At 41.3% G+C, this 16,504-nt stretch overlaps 1 protein-coding gene across 4 annotated transcripts in view; it reads right to left on the minus strand.

Annotated features, from left to right (window-relative positions):
- Positions 1-16,504, minus strand: part of FAM168B (family with sequence similarity 168 member B) — a 36,354-nt gene that overhangs the window by 13,552 nt on the left and 6,298 nt on the right. For all 4 annotated transcript variants that reach the window (XM_027056101.2, XM_027056102.2, XM_027056100.2 and 1 more), the window contains exons 2-3: positions 16,124-16,204; positions 7,485-7,568 (exon numbers count right to left, since the gene is read on the minus strand). In XM_027056101.2, coding sequence (XP_026911902.1) covers positions 7,485-7,568; positions 16,124-16,193 — 154 coding nt within the window. In that variant the 5' untranslated portion in view covers positions 16,194-16,204. The remainder of the gene's footprint in view (positions 1-7,484; positions 7,569-16,123; positions 16,205-16,504) is intronic.

Below are 16,504 nucleotides of genomic sequence, written 5' to 3' on the forward strand. Positions count from 1 at the left end.
GGGGCGCCTGGGTGGCTCAGTCGGTTGAGCGTCCGACTTCGGCTCAGGTCATGATCTCATAGTCTGTGAGTTTGAGCCCCGCATCGGGCTCCGTGCTGACAGCTCAGAGCCTGGAGCCTGTTTCGGATTCTGTGTCTCCCTCTCTCTCTGACCCTCCCCCATTCATGCTCTGTCTCTCTCTGTCTCAAAAATAAATAAACGTTAATGAAAAAAAATTTTTTTTAAATTTAAAAAGAAAATTCAGATCATAAAATGTATGTGAGGAGGAAAGACCTGCACCAAAACACAGCACCATGAAATTTCAAAACACTGGAGACAAAAAAAAAAAAAAAATTACAGAATACCAAAGAGAAACACAGGTTATATTACAGTCAATCAAGCATCAGCAAAGTATCAAAATTCTCAGCAGCAACAAAAGCTAGAAAACAATTAAGCAATATTATCAAAATTCTGGGAGGAAATAATTGCGAGCCCAGAATTCTATAAGCCAACTACTGAAGTGAGTGCAGAACAAAATGTCCTCAGGATATGAAAAATCTCAAAACTGTGACTCTCCCAATCTCTACTGGAAGACTACTAAAGGGGATCCTCCACTAAAACCGAAGAGTAAACTAAGACACGGAATCAAGCAGAAGGAAAGGACACGAGCAACTCAAGATGATGGAGAAGAATAACCCCCAGGATAAGGCCTCAACTAGGATACCAGGTCCAGGGAGGTCAGAGCAGTTGAAGAAAATAACCACTCACCACAGGATGCTCAAGTGGTCACATACCAGGAGTGGGAAGGAGAATGAGGTTATCTGTAAACTATGTGCATGTTAAACCTTTAATTTAAATAAGACAGAAACAGATCCCATGACTCCACAACCCAGTAACACTGTAAGGCTTTTCTCTGTGTGGTTGCCATAAATGAAGTTTATTTTTTAAACAAACCTGGGGTCTTACTTCATGGACATAATTCAAATCTTCCCCAATTTATCCTCCATCCAGCCCTGCAGGGCAAAGCAACCAAGGAAACTATTTCATCACTCCTAGCAACATTTTTTCCTCCCTTTAAAATGTGTGCTGGTGGGGTGCTTGGGTGGCTGGCTCAGTCAGTTAAGCATCTGACTCTTGTTCTGCTCAGGTCATGATCTTGCAGTTTGTGACACAGGGTTCCAGCCCTGTGTCAGGCTCTGTGCTGGCAGTGCGGAGCTTGCTTGGGATTCTCACTCGCTCTCTCTTTCTGCTCCTCCCGCCTCATGTGCACACCTCTCTCTCAAAATTACATAAACGTTTTTTAGAAAGTAAAAAAAAATGTATGCTGGTGGGTGGGGAGATGGGTTACACGCATGATGGGTAATAAAGAGAACACTTGTTGGGTTGAGCACTGAGTATCGTATCTAAGTAATGAATCTCTAAATACTACACCTGAAACTAATATTACACTGTATGTTAACTTACTGAAATTTAAATAAAAACTTAGAAAATAAATAAATATCCCCCCAAAATATGTGCTAATGTAGTGTTTGAATCACTTCTTAAATAGAGTTTACTACAAAGAATTGAATGTGTTCTTGGTGACTTTACATGATAATGGTAAATATTAATTTCAGATACTCATGACTAAACGGGGAAGTGTGAATGTGCATCCTCAGGGCCACGGGAGCCTGACTGTGCATGCTGCTTGCCGGAATCCTCAGCTGAGGGAACATGTGAATTCATTATACAAATGCCAATAATGAGAAAGAATGAAATCTTGTCATTTGCAACAACATGGATGGAACTGGAGGGTATTATGCTAAGTGAAACAAGTCAGTCAGAGAAAGACAAATATGTATTCTCACTCATATGTGGAATTTGAGAAACTTAACAGAAGACCACAGCGGAAGGGAATGGGGAAAAAAATAGTTTCAAACAGAGAGGGAGGGAGGCAAACCAAGTCTCTTAAATACAGAGAACAAACTGAGGGTTGAGCAGTGGGGGTGATGGGCAATGAGGAGGGCACTTGGGATGAGCACAGGGTGTTGTATGTAAGCAATGAATCATGGAAATCTACTCCCAAAGCCAAGAGCACACTGTATACACACTGTATGTTAGCTAACTTGAATAAATTATATTAAAAAGAAAAACATTATACAAATACTAAAAATGAAATAAAATAACTTTCCCAGGAGTGATACAGTCTGGATTTGAGCCACATCTAGCTAACTCCACAGCCCAAACTCTTTCCAATGTATTCCTCTGATTCTAAGAAAGGACAGCCCACTCTGGCTGCATGGGTACTCAGCCTGTTACACTTGTCCATGAGGATGAAATGAATGATGCCTCCACCTACAGGTTCAAGTAATGGAATCTTTCAGCAAAAGATATGACATCTCATTACAAAGTTCTCTAAACCCTCATCATGTCACACTTAGAAGAACTAAGAAATAAGCAATATTAGGACTACTAACTCTCTGAGAGCCAATCTCCACAAACACACCACCTGTACTACGTTAGTTTTATCTACAAACGTGGTGTGAAGAGAACCAGAAGGCAGACTGAGAAAACAACAGAAATGGAAACAAACTTTAACTTTTTTATAAGGACAACTCTGGCTTGCTCATCAGGTGAAATGAAAGGCCCACGGAAAACGAAAATTTTTATTTTTATTTTTTACATTTATTTATTTTTGAGAGACAGAGCACAAGTGGGGGAGGGGCAGAGAGAAGGAGACACCGAATCTGAAGCAGGCTCCAGGCTCTGAGCTGTCAGCACAGAGCCCAAAGTGGGGCTCGAACCCACAAACCGTGAGATCACGACCTGAGGCGAGGTCAGACGCCCAACCAAGTCACCCAGGCGCCTCAAAAAGGCAAATTTTTAAATTCACAGTATGAAAACACTGAGTAGATCCTAGAAAAAGATGGGAGCACAGCCATGGCCCAGACTCAGGTAAGGTGGCTGAAAGCACTGCGAGACACTGGAAGGACCTTCAAAGTGCCTTTTATTTTCTCATTTGCAAGTTGCATATACATCTTTATCCTGGTTTCTTCCCAGATTATTTTTTATTCTCAGCTTACTTTGTCATTCACAAATTTCATATACATCTTTATTCCCAGCTTTTCCTAAAAATCAGAGGGTCTGACAATACTGCGCCAGCAGTCTGGCAGCTGACAACTCTGGCATCTATCAGCAAATGCTCCTCTGAATGAGGCAGCCACCATTCCCATCAATGCCATTACTCCCACCTGCCTAACCCAGCCTTGTGGTTACAACAACCTGAGAGCAGTCATGGCAAAGCAGCAAGAAAGGACTTATCTCCCACGGGAGAAGATGGAAGACACCCAGAGGCTCCCACGGGAGAAGATGGAGGACACCCACAGGCTCCCACGGGAGAAAATGGAGGTCACCCAGAGGCACCCACGGGAGAAGATGGAAGGTACCCAGAGGCTCCCACGGGAGAAAATGGAAGGCACCCAGAGGCTCCCACGGGAGAAGATGGAGGACACCCAGAGGCTCCCACGGGAGAAGACGGAGGACACCCAGAGGCACCCACGGGAGATGGAGGACACCCAGAGGCTCCCACGGGAGAAGATGGAGGATACCCAGAGGCACCCATGGGAGAAGATGGAGGACACCCAGAGGATTCCACGGGAGAAGACGGAGGACACCCAGAGGATCCCACGGGAGAAGACGGAGGACACCCAGAGGCACCCACGGGAGAAGATGGAAGACACCCAGAGGATCCCACAGGAGAAGATGGAGGACACCCAGAGGCTCCCACGGGAGAAGATGGAGGACACCCAGAGGTACCCACGGGAGACGATGGAGGACACCCAGAGGCACCCACGGGAGAAGATGGAGGACACCCAGTAGCACCCAAGGAGAAAGCTGACCAGATCTACAAACACCAAGCTTCCTCTTGGGGAGCTATACACGCTGGGCAAGGTGAACAGCTTTGCCAGCCTCAAACAAATCTGAAGGTTTTTTGGTAAAAGAATAGAAGAGTTGGAAGCTTTTAGTATGCTTTTACATTAACTTGTACTCCAAGAAAACATGAGAAGTGAGCTGCTCTAAAAAATTCTAGAATGTGACATTTTAGAGTGATCTGCAGCATGATCATACATGGTAACAAACAACTGATTCCTTTTTCTTTCTTTTTTTAAAACATTTTATTTTTAAGTAATCTCTACATTCAATGTGGGGCTCAAATTCGCATGCTCCACTGACTGAGCCAGCCATGTGCCCCACAAACAACTAATTCTTATGCATGAACTTCAATCCATTTTTACCACCATATGCAAAAACTAAACCAAAATGGGCCACAGACTTAAATGTAAAACCTAAAACTATGAAACTTCTAGAAGAAAATAGAACATCTTTGTGATCTGGGTTAGGCAAACATTTCTTAGAAATGATACCAAACATATGACCCATAAATTAACAAAATGATAACCTGAAAGTGATTAAATTTATTTATTTATTTATTTAATGTTTATTTATTTTTGAGACAGAGAGAGACAGAGCATGAACGGGGGAGGGTCAGAAAGAGAGGGAGACACAGAATCTGAAGCAGGCTCCAGGCTCTGAGCTGTCAGCACAGAGCCTGACGCGGGGCTCAAACTCACAGACTGTGAGATCATGAGCCGAAGTCGGACGCTTAACCAACTGAATCACCCAGGCGCCCCGAAAGTGATTAAATTTAAAAGCTCTTGTTCTTGGGGTGCCTGACTGGCTCAGCTGTGGAACATGTGACTCTTGATCTCAAGGTTCTGAGTTCAAGTCCCACATTGGGTGTGGAGATTATGTAAAAATAAAATCTTTAAAGAAAAACATAAATTAATAAAATAAAGACAATGTTAAGAGAATGAAAAAAGCTACGGACCAGAAGAAAATATTTGTAAATCATGTATCTGAAGAACTCTCAAACTCAACACGAAAACAAACTCAAAACTGATATACAGTGAAAGATGTACACACTCAACCAAAGACATTACAAATGGCAAATAACAAAAAAAAGGTCAAAATTATTAATCGTTAGGTAAGTTCAAATTAAAACTGGAATGATATACATTACCACACACCCACTAGAATGGCTAAAATTAAGAAGAATGGCTATACCAAGTATTGGGAAGAAATGGACCTCTCACACACTGCTGGTGGGGAACATAAAATGCTACAACCATTTTGGAAGACAGTCTGGCAATTTTTTACAAAGTTAAATATACACCTGCTTTAAGAACCAGCCACTCCCCTCTGTATTTACTCAAGAGAAACGAAAGCATATATCCATACAGACTTGTACACAAATCTTCATAGCAGTTTCATTGATAACAGCCCCAAACTGCAAATAATCCATACGTTCACCAACTGGGGAATGGGTAAGCAAACTGTGTTATTTTCATACAAGGGAACCTCACAATAAAAAGGAATGAATTGCTGATAAAGACTACATGGAGGCGCCTAGTGGCTCAGTCGGTTAAGTGTCCAACTTCAGCTCAGGTCATGATCTCATGGTTCGTGGGTTTGAGCCCTGCATTGGGCACTGTGCTGACAGCTCAGAGCCTGGAGCCTGCTTTGGATTCTGTGACTCCCTCTCTCTCTGCCCCTCCCCTGATCAAGTTCTGTCCCTCTCAAAAATAAACACTAAAAAATTTTAAAAATTAAAAAAAGACTACAATACGGATGTTAATTACAGAAGAGGCCAGTCCTCCCCCCGCCCTGAAAAAGTACATTCCATATGATTCATTTATACACAAATTTTAAAATACAATAGGGGCGCCTGGGTGGCTCAGTCGGTTAAGCGTCTGACTTCAGCTCAGGTCATGATCTCGCAGTTTGTGAGTTCAAGCCCCGCGTCAGGCTCTGTGCTGATGGCGCAGAGCCTGGAGCCTGTTTCGGACTCTGTGTCTCCTTCTCTCTCTGACCCTCCCCCACTCATGCTGTCTCTGTCTCAAAAATAAATAAACGTTAAAAAAAATTAAAAAAAAAATACAATCTATAGTGAGAGAAAACAGATCAGTGATCTCCTGGATGAGTGTTGCCATTTAGCTGTTAGAGAATTCAGTGAGTAATAATATAATACTACTGATCCCAGGAAAGGGATTTCTTTTACAGACCCCAAAAGATAGGCAACAAGGTAGCAGGTACTCTCTGCCAGGTAGGAGAAAAAGGGTAATTAAAAGCTCCCAAAAACACAAAGCAAAAACTATTTTGGAAAAAACAAGTCAATGTGGCAAAAAACTAGTCTCATCTGGGAAACCTTCATCTGGGAACATTACTCTGGCGTACGCAGGCAGGGAACATGACACAGGAGAAAGCTTGGGAGAAGACCAAGCCACAGAGTTCGACAGCCTATGAGCTACAAGCTGAACAGATACAGTTAGAGTAGGGACAGGAAAGGAGAAAGGGCGGGCATCTGGGTGGATCAGTTGTTAGGTATCCAAATCCTGGTTTCAGCTCAGGTGGTGATCTCACAGTTGGTGGCAGTCTGAGCTGGCAGCTCAGACCCTACTTGGGATTCTCTGTCTCTCTCTGCCCCTTCCTTGCTCATGCGCGCTCTCTCTCTCTCAAAATAAATAAATAAAACATTTTTTTAAAGAAAGGAAAAAGGCATAAAAGAGTCACAGAAGGAAGAATCTTATGATTGGCAAAATAAGGAGAATTCAAGGTAAGGACACTACAGCTATCTGCTTTTCTATCAAAGTGAACAGTGTGCGGCTAGGTGTTCTGAAATGAAAAAAGGGAAGCACCCCAGCAGACTCATAAGGCCAAGCCTTCAGGTCACTGTGGGCTACTGCTGCAGCAGAATCACGAAGTCCAATCTGGGTGAACAGAGCCTGCAACAAGCCCGCAGAGCGCAAGCTCACAGAGGAAAAGCCCCACTCTCTTTACAAGGTTACGACCCAAACCATGTAAACTTTCAACTCTATCACTGATTTCTAAAATCTAAAAATATTCTCATGCAGAGGAAGTAAGACAGCATGGGGAATATAATCAATGGTATTGTAATAGGGTTGTCTGGTGACAGATGGTAGCTATACTTTGAGCACAGCATAACTTATAGATTTATGGAATCTAATGGAACATTGTTAACTATACTTCAAAGAAAAGAAGTAAAACTATAACCAAAGTGCTAAAATATGGGAGAAATCGGTTATCTCTGAAAATGTTAGCAACATGGAATTCCACCTATTAACCAGACAAAATAATCTTTAGTTTCTAGTAATCAACACTATCTCATAAATATGTATCCTGGCTCTAGTTACCTGCACTTACAACCTATGATTAGAATGAAGATCTACATTGTGGAAGAACATGAGAAACGCAGTGTCCAGAGACCTCTACATGCAGTAAGAATAAAGCTTTTATTGCACTCAACAACAAGGCTAATCTTACGAACCAAGAAATCAACTCAACCCCAAATCCTAATTCTATAACCTCTCTTCTCAACACCCACCCACTTTACATTCTCCCCGGCCATGCAAAGCACTTCTACCACCCAGCACATACAGGCTGCATACCTGTTTGGAAGGTAGGATTTGCTCCAGGGTACATGTTGGGGGAATAGGCAGGAGCTGCGGCCGCATAGCCCATGGGGAAACCAGCTGGAGAAAAACAGAACAATGTAATGTCACCTCTTAAAAGAGTAACACAATTTTACAACCATGGCTCCTAGACCCAGTCGTTTTTATCTTCTCCACAGACTGACTTAAGGGTATGTATGCTAAGCAGTTTGTCACTAGGTGTCTCCTTTCCTCAGAATTAGGATGGGTCATAATCAAGTCTTTCAAACTTATCAGTTTTATTCTAGGTTCTCATCATATAATTTATTACTTAGCAAGAGTAATGAGAATGCTGAGAGATCGTGTCGTGAAGGGGCTGTAACTGGTACTACTGACACACGGAAATGGGAAAAATCCAATGTCACAACCCACTTGCAAGCAACCTAATTACAAATAATTACAAATGATGAATCTTTAATAACACTAAACCACAACCACTACTAATTCATGTGAATACAACAAAAACATCAAATAAAACAGTGTTACGGTCAAAATCCTAGTCACCAGGCGTCCATCAACAGTGAGTAGGGCCTCAGTTACTTGCTCCTGGCCTCTTCACAGCCTAGGGAGCCCTGTAAGGCCCATGCCCAGGCATTCCCCTGACCCAGCTGGCTCACAGTCCAGAACACTCCATTCATGTGACAGCTGGAGCATTAGAAAGCCTTCCTTATATTCAGGGCACAGAACCAATAAAGATGACCCAGATTCACTAGTCTTTACTATTGTCTGTCACAAACTAGTTAAGAAAAACTGTTGCCTTCTCTATTCCTCTTGCCCTCACCTGTAAATAAAGTTGAAATGGAAAAGCAGACTTCAAAAGACTCTGTGTTGAAGAGACTCAGAGAAAGTGTCTCCTAGGGATATTTAAGGCACTGTAGTTCTAAGAGTAACCAAAGTGAAAAACCACAAGGGTAGGAAGGTAACAAAGGAGAAAACAGAGTACAATTCCAGAAGGAAAATCTTTGTGGGTCTGGCTGTCACCTGTAAAGGTGTGGATAAAGTGCCTTACAGAAACCCCTGCATTCTCCAGCACAGCTTGGATGCCCTTGGTCTGCTGCATCTCCTGCTCCAGCAGTGGTCCTGTAGGCTCTACGGGTCTCCTCGCAAGGCAGGGGCTCCAGACCTACCACTCCCAAGGGATCCCTACTTGCAAGTGCCCATTTCTCATCTCATATACAATCCTCTGCTTCGGAGTCGCTTTCCTTTCTCAAAATTGATCTTCCTCTACCTCAGCAGAAGCTATTTTGAGTTTCCTTCATAGATCACCACTTTCCCATTTGCCCAATTACTTAGAAAACAGTGTGAGGAGATCAAATGCTTACCAAATTCACTCATTTTGGACATCAAGGACAGATTCAACTTGAAATAGACCTAAAATGTCTATTTTAAAAAGACCAGGAAGGTAGTTTTTAATCTGTGTTCTATGAACCCTGTACAGTTCCTTAGAGGCCTCAACTGTGAGCAGCAGGAGGTCAAGCAGGCTCTGGAGCCTGCCCTCAATTCACCCTGCTGCTCTAACTTACCTTAGTACTATGGAACCACTTACAAATCTTCGAAAGTTTCATGGTTAAGAAGAAAATTTTAAATACTACTGACCTAGATCTTATCAGGTAGGCCTCTACAACAATCCCCTCAAAATCCAATGTCCTCATCTCTCCATAAATTCTACCAGTAAATCCTCCAGGGGCATCATCTGCTCCTGTACTTGTCTTGTGTCTAAGAGGTTCCTGGAACACTACTATTATGTTTGCTTGGCGCTTCCTATCCTAACCTTCTAACAATGAATTATTGTGCTCTAAAATGAAAGAGAAAACCCAAATAACAAGTATTTAAAACAGCATAATTAAACACCAGCAACAGGACATCCTCTGTACACCACACTCGCACACCACTCACACCACCACCCTGACCCAGGGCCCCACAACGGGACCCTACTTACTCTAGTCCAAAGGTTTCCACTGTAGCCACACAAAACCCCCCACATGGAAACCCTTGAAAGGACTGCCTCCCCAGCCCCTCACGAACATTGCTTTAACTGGTCTTGGTTGTAGCACCTTCAGTTTCTTAATTTTTCCAGAAAACTCTAACCTGCAGGGGGGCTCTAATAAATAAGTGGAAAAGCACTGTGCCTTCCTATTCTTATCAATCTTCCTGGCCACAGCACGGTCTTCCTAAAAATGCCCCTCACAGTAAGTACCACAGACTGTTTCCTTCAACATCTAGTCTAGCTCCCTTTTGAGACAGAAACACTAGAAAGCTAGAAATTACACAACCTAGACTCCACTCTTGTAAAACACTTGGAAGTAATCCCAAATCCTAATCACTTTTATGACTAATCACTTCATGAAAATAAGAAGTTCAGAACAGAAGATACCATAAGCTAAATAAAAAAAAAATACAAAGCAAAAATACTTGCAAATTATACAAAAAGTTAATACTCCTAATATATAAATAATTCTTAAAACTAAAAAAAAAAAAAAAACCAATAGAAAAAAATAAATAAATAGAAGACATGGATAGAACTGCCAACTACCACTACACTGATCCCATTTCTAACATCAGATTGGCAAAAATCCAAAAGCTGAAAACACACTTTGTTGGCAAGGTTGTGGGGAAACCATGCTTCTGGTAGGAATACAAAACAATAAAAATCCTATGGAAGGGAAATCATCAGTATTTTAAAAATTACGTATGTGTTTACTCTCTCACCCAGCAATCCCATGTCAAGGAATCCACCCTGAGATAATTTCCACAATCAATATAAGCTGCAGTATTGCTGGAATACCAAAATACTTCAAACAACGTATCTATCCAAAGAACTAGTTGAATAAACTCTGGAAACCCCACAAGATGCAAGATTACAACAGCAGCATTATGCAAAATATGAGAAAGAACAAGGCAAACCTCTGTGAACCAACATGGAATGACTCCTAGAATATCTTAAGTTGACAAAACAAAGTGAACACTACCACCTGCATCACTATTCCAGAAAAGAACCCCCTGCTCAGCCATGAGGAGTATGTGGGCTGACTCCCAGGGCCACTTCTGCCTAATGAGGGCCTCCTCTAACCACCAATCCTTCCCTCACAGCTCTCCCCTGAGCTGGCTAAGACCTCAGCAATGTGTAGCACAGTCCTGAGGCTCTCCCTACCTGATTCTGCTTCCTCTTCATTAGACCTTTCACAAGTATTATCCTCCCCCCCTAAAAAGCCTACTTCTCTAATTCTATCTGTGTCCACCACATTTTGTGTAACAAAAAGAGAAATTCAAATACATGGACATATTGGCATGGGGGCATGATATGAACTGAATATGCCCCCTCCAAAATTTGTATGTTGAAACTCTAATCTCCAAATATGATAGCATTTGAAGATACTCAATTACAGTAATCATTTCACAGTACATACATATATTAAATCATCATATACCCCTTTAAAAAAAACATGTTGTACAACCTAAATATATGTAATTTTTACTTGTCAATCATACTCAATAAAGCTGGCTTGAAGAAAATAAAGCTCAATCAGTATGCTATCTTGCCTCACAAAGGAAGACATCAACTGGACCACTTACAATTCTTATTTATATTTATATTTATATGCAAGTTAGCTAGCATATAGTGCAATAATGATTTCAGTAGAATCCAGTGATTCATCACCTACATATAACACCTGGTGCTCATCCCAGCAAGTGTTCTCCCCAATGCCCCTTGCCCATTTAGCCCATCCTCCCACCCACAACACCTCCAGCAACCCTGTTTGTTCTCTGTATTTAAGAGTCTCTTGTGGTTTGTCCCCCTCCCTATATTATTTTTGCTTCCCTTCTCTTATGTTCATCTGTTTTGTATTTTAAATTCCACATAAGTCATATTTGTCTTTCCCTAATTTTGTTTAGTATAATACTCTAGTTCCATCCATTGTTGCAATTGGCAAGATTTCATTCTTTTGTATTGCCGAGTAATATTCCATTACATATATTTATATATAACATAAATATACATATATCACATCTTCTTTATCTATTCATCAGTAGATGGACATTTGGGCTCTTTCCATACTTTGGCTATTGTCAATAGTGCTGCTGTAAACTTTGGGGTGCATATGGCCCTTTGAATCAGCACTCTCGTATCCTTTGGATAAATATCTAGTAGTGCAATTGCTGGGTCATACAGTAGTTCTATTTTTAATTTTTTGAGGAACCTCCATACTGTTTTCCAGAGTGGCTGCACCAGTTTGCATTCCCACCAGCAGTGCAAAAGGGTTCCTCTTTCTCCACATCCTCACCAACATCTGCTGCTGCCTGAATTGTTAATTTTAGCCTTTCTGACAGGTGTGAGGTGGTATCTCACTGTGGTTTTGATTTGTATTTCCCTGATGATAAGTAATGTTGAACATTTTTTCATGTGTCAGTTGGCCATCTGGATGTCTTCTTTGGAGAAGTGTCTATTCATGTCTTTTGCCCATTTCTTCACTGGATTATTTGTTTTGTGGGTGTTGAGTTTGATAAGTTCTTTATAGACTTTGGATACTAACCCTTTATCTGTTATGTCATTTGCAAATATCTTCTCCCATTCCATGTGCTTTTAGTTTCGTGATTGCTTCCTTCACTGTGCAGAAGCTTTTTATTTTGATGAGTTCCCAGTAGTTCATTTTTGCTTTTGTTTCCCTTGCCTCCGGAGACATGTTGAGTAAGAAATTGCTGCAGCCGAGGTCAGAGGGGTTTTTGCCTGCTTTCTCTTCTAGGATTTTGATGGCTTCCTGTCTTAGGTCTTTCATCCATTTTGAATTTGTTTTTGTGTATGGTGTAAGAAAGTGGTCCAGGTTCATTCTATTGCATGTCGCTGTCCAGTTTTCACACCATTTGCTGAAGAGACTGTCTTTATTCCATTGGATATTCTTTCCTGCTTTGTCAAAGACTAGTGGGGGTGTCTGGTGGCTCAGTTGGTTGAGTGTCCAACTGTGGCTCAGGTCACGATATCACAGTTTGTGGTTTGTGGTTTGAGCCCTGCGTTGGGTCCGTGCTGACAGCTCAGAGCCTGGAGCCTGCTTTAGATTCTGTGTCTCCCTCTCTCTCTGCCCCTCCCCTGCTCATGCTCTGTCTCTCTCTCTCTCTCTCTCAAAAATAAACATTTAAAAAAATTAAAAAAAGAAAAAAAAGATTAGTTGGCTATACGTTTGTGGGTCCATTTCTGGGTTCTCTATTCTGTTCGATTGATCTGAGTGTCTGTTCTTGTGACAGTACCATACTATCTTGATTATTACAGCTTTGTAATACATCTTGAAGTCTGGAATTGTGATGCCTCCAGGCTTGGTTTTCTTTTTCAGGATTACTTTGCCTATTCGGAGTCTTTTCTGGTTCCATACAAATTTTAGGATTATTTGTTCTAGCTCTGTGAAGAATACTGGTGTTATTTTGATAGGGACTGCCCACCTCCAATTTTAGTACACTGTGTATTGCACTGAATGAAAAAACATTAGGCATGCGGAGACAGGACCACATGGCTGAGAAACAAACAAAAAAAGGGACAACTGACAATAAAAACAGACCCACAGGTGATTCACAGACTGCAGTCACCAAACAAGATCTTTAAAATGACTGTGATTAGTATGTTGGAGAAAAGAGAAGATTGGAGTACATGAAAAAAGTCAATTCAATAAATGCGTTTTATAGCAAACTGGAGAAGAATTAGCAGGATTAGTGAAATGGAAGCAGGTTGGTACAAAATATTCACATTAAAGCTCACAGAGGGAAAAAATGTAAAAGACAAAAAAATGCAGGACACAAGACACAAGGTAAAATGATTTACTACACTTATAAATGTAAGTCCCAAGAGAGAAGGGAGCAGAAACAAAAAAATACGTGAACAATCACTGTTACTGCTATTTTGAGGGAAAAAAAAAAAAAAAAAATCAACCTACTGAGGCGGTTTCCGGATAAAATATCCACATTAAAGCTCACAGAGGAAAAAAATGTAAAAGACAAAAAAACGCAGGACACAAGAAACAGGTAAAATGATTTACTACACTTATAAATGTAAGTCCCAAGAGAGAAGGGAGGAGAAACAAAAAAATTCGTGAAGAATCACTGCTACTGCTATTTTGAAGAAAAAAAAAAAAAATCAACCTACTGAGGCGGTTTCCAGTGTTACTGAAACACACACTCAGTACTGTCTATGGCTGCTTTTGTTCTGGAAAGTAGGGGTTGTATAGTTTTAACAGAGAGCCACAAAGCCTGAAATATATACTACACCTGGACCTTTATATAAAGTTTGCCAATCTCTGCTTTTGGCCAAAGAACAGGAACAAAATTTAGGTATCTTGCACAGAACTGGAATATGAAAGGCAATTAATATTTTATTAAAAAGACTATCAGGCAACACTAATACCATAGGGTTTTGTCTATTTCCGTTGCTCCAGATCCACCCAGGATTCTCCTCAGCTATTCGGCATTCTGTTTAAACTAGTCTGATGACTTAAAGATAGTAGGTCTTATTACTAAATTTCTTTTTATCAATTCCAGAAAATTCTGTCACTCCTTTTCTTCTAGTCTCTCTATTCGACCTTATGGAGCTCTTAATTCTCCCCAAGTCTTCTCATTCTGACATCTAGATTTCTTAAATGCTCTCCTATAGCCCTCCCCCCTTTCCTTATTTGGCATCCTGGTTCTCCCATTTAGTGGTGTTTTACCTGCAATTTAACCTGAATTTTATTCACATGCCATTCCTTTTTAAGTTCCTTTGGTTCTTTATGGTCACCCCACACACACACATACCCATGTCTAGTTCCCCTTATATTCTGATTCTTTCTTTTTGATCTCCAATTATTCTAAACTTGTTTGTGTGATGTGGTTTCTACCTGATGTTCTATTCCTGAAGTCTATCATGACTGGTGACTCTTACTTGCATTGTTAACAGGCAGAATTTCGTGGGAAACCCACACAACCTGGAATGGGAACATATGCCTCCAGAGCAGTTCTGCATTTGCTGCTGTCAGGTGCTTAGGGGTAATGAAGGCTGCAGACTACTTTTTATGTTAGTTTCTCAATTATGGACCCCTGGTAAGTCTGGGTAATACAAAGTGGAGCCTCCGATATCTCTGACTGGTTATAAAGTGTTAGGAAGGATTTCCCCCTTCCTAGAGCCCAAGCAGAGATAAAATTCCCTTGTGGAACCAGTGAAAGAACTGTTTTAGTCTACATCTTCCCTGGGAGTATGAACCTCTGGAGGAACAAGATTGGTGTAGGGTCCCACTCCCAACTCTCAGCCTCACAATGGCCTCACTTTCTGTCCCCTTGTGGGATGTTAAAACCAACTAAGAGCACATGCCCCTAAGACAAGCTAATTATCAGCTCAATGGCCAAATGCACTGGTTTTTATGTCACTTTCATATTTAGCTACAGATATTTCGCTCACTACCCTGCAAGTTCAGTTGTACATTTTTTAAATGTTTTATTCAATTTTTAAAAAATATTTATTTTTAAGAGAAAGAGAGAGCATGCAAGCAGGGGAGGGGCAGAGAGAGAAGGAGACAAGGATCTGAAGCAGGCTCCCACTGACAATATACAGCCCAATGTGGGGCTTGAGCTCACTAACCGTAAGTTCAAGACCTAAGCTGAAGTTGGATACTTAACCCACTGAGCCACCCAGGCACCCCTAAATGTTGTATTCAATTTTCTAGAGGTTTTATAGCAACAGGATTTTAAGGTTATCTGTTCCACCATATTATCAAAACCCACAAAAAAAATTTAACATTACAAATAATTATTCCTTGGGGTGTCTGGGTGGCTTAGTGGGTTGGGTGACCAACTCTTGATTTTGGCTCAGGTTATGATCCCAGTGTCATGGGATCCAGCCCCGCATCGGGCTCCACGCTGAGGATGGAGCCTGCTTAAGATTCTCTCTCTCCCCCTCTGCCCCTCTCCCCTACTCACACATGCTCTCTAAAATAAAAAAATTAAAAATAAAAATTAAAAAAAATAAAATAATGACTCCATGTTAGATGTCACCAACTAGGATGACCATTTGCTGTTTTCAACCAATCAGCTCCTAGTCCCCCAAATTTGCTTTACTGCTTCCCTCACAGCCCAAGTTTGACTAGCTGACTCCAATAAGGGAGGAATATGCCTCAGACCTGAATTAACCAGTAGAATCTCCTTCTGGCCCAGGGATGGAAGCTGAGTGCAATCAGAACACACCCCAGGACTGGTCTGAATAGAGAACGAGAAGCCCCACGGGGGTTTCCTATAGAGCAGATGTAACAAGGCTCATAGCCAGTATACTGGTGGGAGTAGCTGAACACCAGAGAGAGACCACAATGGGGAGAAGTGTAACCCATGACCAATACTGAGCCAATCCTGAGGAAGTGAAGCTGAGTCCAGGAGGCAGAAATCAGATCCCAGTACCACCTGTTGGAGCCACCAGATCAAGCTTTGACCAAATCCAGTCCTACCTCTTGATTTTTCAGTTCCATGAGCCAAAACATTTTCTTCCTTGTGTAACTCACTTTGAGCTAAGTTTGTCAACTAGAAGCATTCTTAGGGACATGGAAATTTACTAAGTGCTCAAAGTTCCGTAACAAGACAAAGTTTTACTTGCTTACCTGGATAACCAATTCCTTTGGCATTTGCATAGGGAACCCCAGAAGAACCAGGGCTATAAACAGGATTCATGATTTCAAGAACTAAAAAGGAAAAAAAAAGTGATTTAGCCAAACCCTTTTATTCTCTAGTTTTTCTCCAACATCAGTCTCAAAATAGCAGACAGCAAGAGTCCCTCCTCTAGTCTACTAAAAACAAGGCATCTAAGGCTGCTGCCAATCTACTTAGAAAAGGAAGGCCAGAAGTCCTGATGAGCACCCACCTAATATTGTAAACTTTCCTTCACAGCTTCTTCAGTCCATAGGAAGTTAAAGGGAAAAAGTGCTCTCTATGGCCCTACTTAAACCAGTGAAAAAAAAATCCTTATAATTTAAATGTCCTTA

The sequence above is a fragment of the Acinonyx jubatus genome, chromosome C1 (assembly GCF_027475565.1).
Source record: "Acinonyx jubatus isolate Ajub_Pintada_27869175 chromosome C1, VMU_Ajub_asm_v1.0, whole genome shotgun sequence".
NCBI lineage: Eukaryota > Metazoa > Chordata > Mammalia > Carnivora > Felidae > Acinonyx > Acinonyx jubatus.